This window comes from Cyprinodon variegatus, unplaced genomic scaffold (assembly GCF_000732505.1).
Source record: "Cyprinodon variegatus isolate N-32 unplaced genomic scaffold, C_variegatus-1.0 Scaffold1365, whole genome shotgun sequence".
NCBI classification, from domain to species: domain Eukaryota; kingdom Metazoa; phylum Chordata; class Actinopteri; order Cyprinodontiformes; family Cyprinodontidae; genus Cyprinodon; species Cyprinodon variegatus.
Window position 1 is genome coordinate 109,440 of NW_015151818.1, and position 3,202 is coordinate 112,641.

At 41.0% G+C, this 3,202-nt stretch overlaps 1 protein-coding gene across 1 annotated transcript in view; it reads right to left on the reverse strand.

Annotated features, from left to right (window-relative positions):
- Positions 1 to 985: 985 nt before the first annotated feature.
- Positions 986 to 3,202, reverse strand: part of LOC107103032 (mitochondrial Rho GTPase 1-A-like) — a 24,057-nt gene continuing 21,840 nt past the window's right edge. Inside the window, 2 exon segments of the mRNA XM_015402547.1 lie at positions 986 to 1,136; positions 2,929 to 3,051. Of these exon segments, the coding sequence (XP_015258033.1) occupies positions 1,019 to 1,136; positions 2,929 to 3,051 (241 nt within the window). The 3' untranslated portion in view covers positions 986 to 1,018.

Sequence of the window (3,202 nt, forward strand, 5' to 3'; positions counted from 1 at the left end):
AAAACTTTGAATCAATCTGACTGGATGATCTGGTGAACTGGAAAGTGACCTGAGATGACATGATGTGAATTGGAGCTATAGAAATACATTGAATAGAAGTTCCTGTTTATTACCTTCTGATTTCTTCAACATGGCTGCATGTGTGCTACGTTTCCTCAAGCAATGCTGCCACCTTGTGTATAAAACACTGGTTTCTAGATCAGCCCCAGAAGAAGGAGCAGATTCCAGATGATCAAACAATAATGAAGCAGATTTGGTTCATTAGATGATGCAGCAGAAAGAAGAGCGTTAATCCCAGCAGATTATAGAACATCATTTATTGCAAACGTTCAGGACATCGAGCAGAGGGATGCATACGGCAACAATTTAACAGCCTTTAGTGGAAATGAGAAAAATGGTGGAAGTTCTTTACCAACTCTCCACCCTTAAAGCTCAATAATATTAATTTTAAAACAGCTGAATATTGATGTTTTATCAATAAAAAAACAAAAACTGGCATGCTAACAGAGTGTTCTGATTTCCTTAAGTAGAGAAGCACATGCATACGGTTGAATTAAACAGAGAAATGCAGAAAAAGAGCAGCGAGGTTTGTCTTTTTCTTTTGCATAAAAAGTGAAACTCAGTAGAAACAGAGAGAAATGTTAGCATTGGTCTACGAGCAGAAAATAAAACATCTGCATTAAACATCTGTTCAGATGCTGCATTTAACGACCCTAGAAGCTATAATATCATTCATTCATACCAATCTGTAAGCTTTATGCTGCTTAGCAGCAGCTTCATTAGACTTTTATAGAAATATAAATATATCATCTTTACTTTTTAATCAGATGAATCAAATTAGCACATTCTTACAAAATAAATATTGTATCTACAAGAGAAACGGCGAGAAGAATCAGGAAAATAAGTTGGTTTGTTTTTGATTGCATCTAATCCCACAAACCAAACAGGAAGCATCATCTAAACGCATCAGATCGTCCAACCCGTCGGTTACCATGGTAACAGGGGTGGCAGCTGAGGATCAGCGCGTCTTCAGCAGCGCCCTGAACAGAGCGACGCCCAGCACTGCAAACACCGTGGCCCCCACACTGGCCCTCAGCCAGAAGGTGGCGCTGCTCAGGTCCTCCTGGATTATGTGTCTGTGAAGCAGAGAGGAAGAAATAAACGCAGAGGAACCGGAGAAAGACGTAGAGCCGTGCAAATAGAGAGACGTAGAGCCGTGCAAATAGAGAGACATAGAGCTGTGCAAATAGAGAGACATAGAGCCGTGCAAATAGAAAGACATAGAGCCGTGCAAACAGAGAGACATAGAGCCGTGCAAACAGAGAGACATAGAGCCGTGCAAACAGAGAGAAAGACATAGAGCCGTGCAAATAGAAAGACATAGAGCCATGCAAATAGAGAGAAAGTCATAGAGCCGTGCAAAAAGAGAGAAAGACATAGAGCCATTGAAATAGAGAGAAAGACATAGAGCCGTGCAAATAGAGAGAAAGACGTAGAGCCGTGCAAATAGAGAGAAAGACATGGAGCTGTGCATATAGAGAGAACGACGTAGAGCCGTGCATATAGAGAGAAAGACGTAGAGCCGTGGAAATAGAGAGAAAAACATAGAGCCGTGCAAATAGAAAGAAAGACGTAGAGCCGTGGAAATAGAGAGAAAGACGTAGAGCCGTGCAAATAGAGAGAAAGACGTAGAGCCGTGGAAATAGAGAGACATAGAGCCGTGGAAATAGAGAGACAGATGTAGAGCCGTGGAAATAGAGAGAAAAACATAGAGCCGTGCAAATAGAGAGAAAGACGTAGAGCTGTGGAAATAGAGAGACATAGAGCCGTGGAAATAGAGAGACAGACGTAGAGCCGTGGAAATAGAGAGAAAAACATAGAGCCGTGCAAATAGAAAGAAAGACGTAGAGCCGTGGAAATAGAGAGAATTAGTTCCTGCTGCTTCCTCTGAGATCTGAGCTAATGATCTACAGACAGACGCTGGTTTATTAAGCTGGTTTTAAATGTTGGTCTTCGTTAAAATCCTTTTTAATAATCTCACATCTCCTCTGCTTCTAATATTAATTTTCTTTTCTTACCAACTAATTTAAAATAATCTGTTTATCTTTGTTGGTCGTTATTTTCAGTAAATATGAGAAAACTATGAAAACAATCTAATCTCCCATAAAACCAAACCGATTCAGTTTAATCATGAAAGAAAACAAGAGAAGATTCCTGCTGAAGCTAAAATTATATATTTTAAACGAATCTATTTGGACATTAGGAGGAAACGTTTTCACCAAAGCGAGGAGTTTCTCTGCTCTCCGCCATGTTGAAAAGGTCAAAGCCTCAACATTCCAGATATCATCACAGCTTTCCAGAGGAAATGACATCATGAGTGGGCGTTCAGTGGCATTTACCACGATTACGATGCCACTTGAAGGCACCATAAGTAGATGAAATAATATTCATTTTCACACACAGGAGATCCTGATTCCTCCGTAAAGACTTGGAATAAAGAGGAAGTCAGGAAACGGCGCAGACGGCGTCTTCTCAATCTGACGCCAAAAAGAAAGAAATCTGCCCCAAAGCTGTGATTCTAACCTGGATCAGAGTCCTTCTCCTTAAATCTGATTTTAAACTTCAAAATGTAAAAATAAAAATAGTGAGAGAAGAAGAAATAGGAACAGAGGAAACGACTAAAAACCAAGAAAAGGCTTTTAAATGTGAAGATGGTGAAGAAGCAGGAAGGATGAAGATGAGGAATGTCTGTTAGATGAAATACAGCTGGAACAAAAGAAGCTAAACAAAGATCCTGACATCACAGGGATGATGTCATAAATGATGTCATAAACAGCCTGAGAGGGAGTGAGGCAGGAGAAAAAGGAGAGATGATGATGATGATGATGATGATGAGAGAGACGGAGGAAGGAAAGGTTTCCATGAGACCTTCTGAGCACCACAGCGTAGAGTTTGGCCCTGATGCTCTGCAGCAGCTCAGAGTTCAGCAGGTTCTGACACAAGCAGAAGGTGCACCGGTTACAGGTGCACATGCAGCGCAGCCGGGCGTGGCTGGGGGGGCGGGGCAAACACAGCGGAGACCAGCAGGACAGAGAAGAACGTTAGAGATCCTGTAAGAGCCGGAACCACCTCAGCAGGTAATTAACATGTTAAACTCACTTCTATACAAAAGATTATTAAATATTATAAACAATAAAATAAA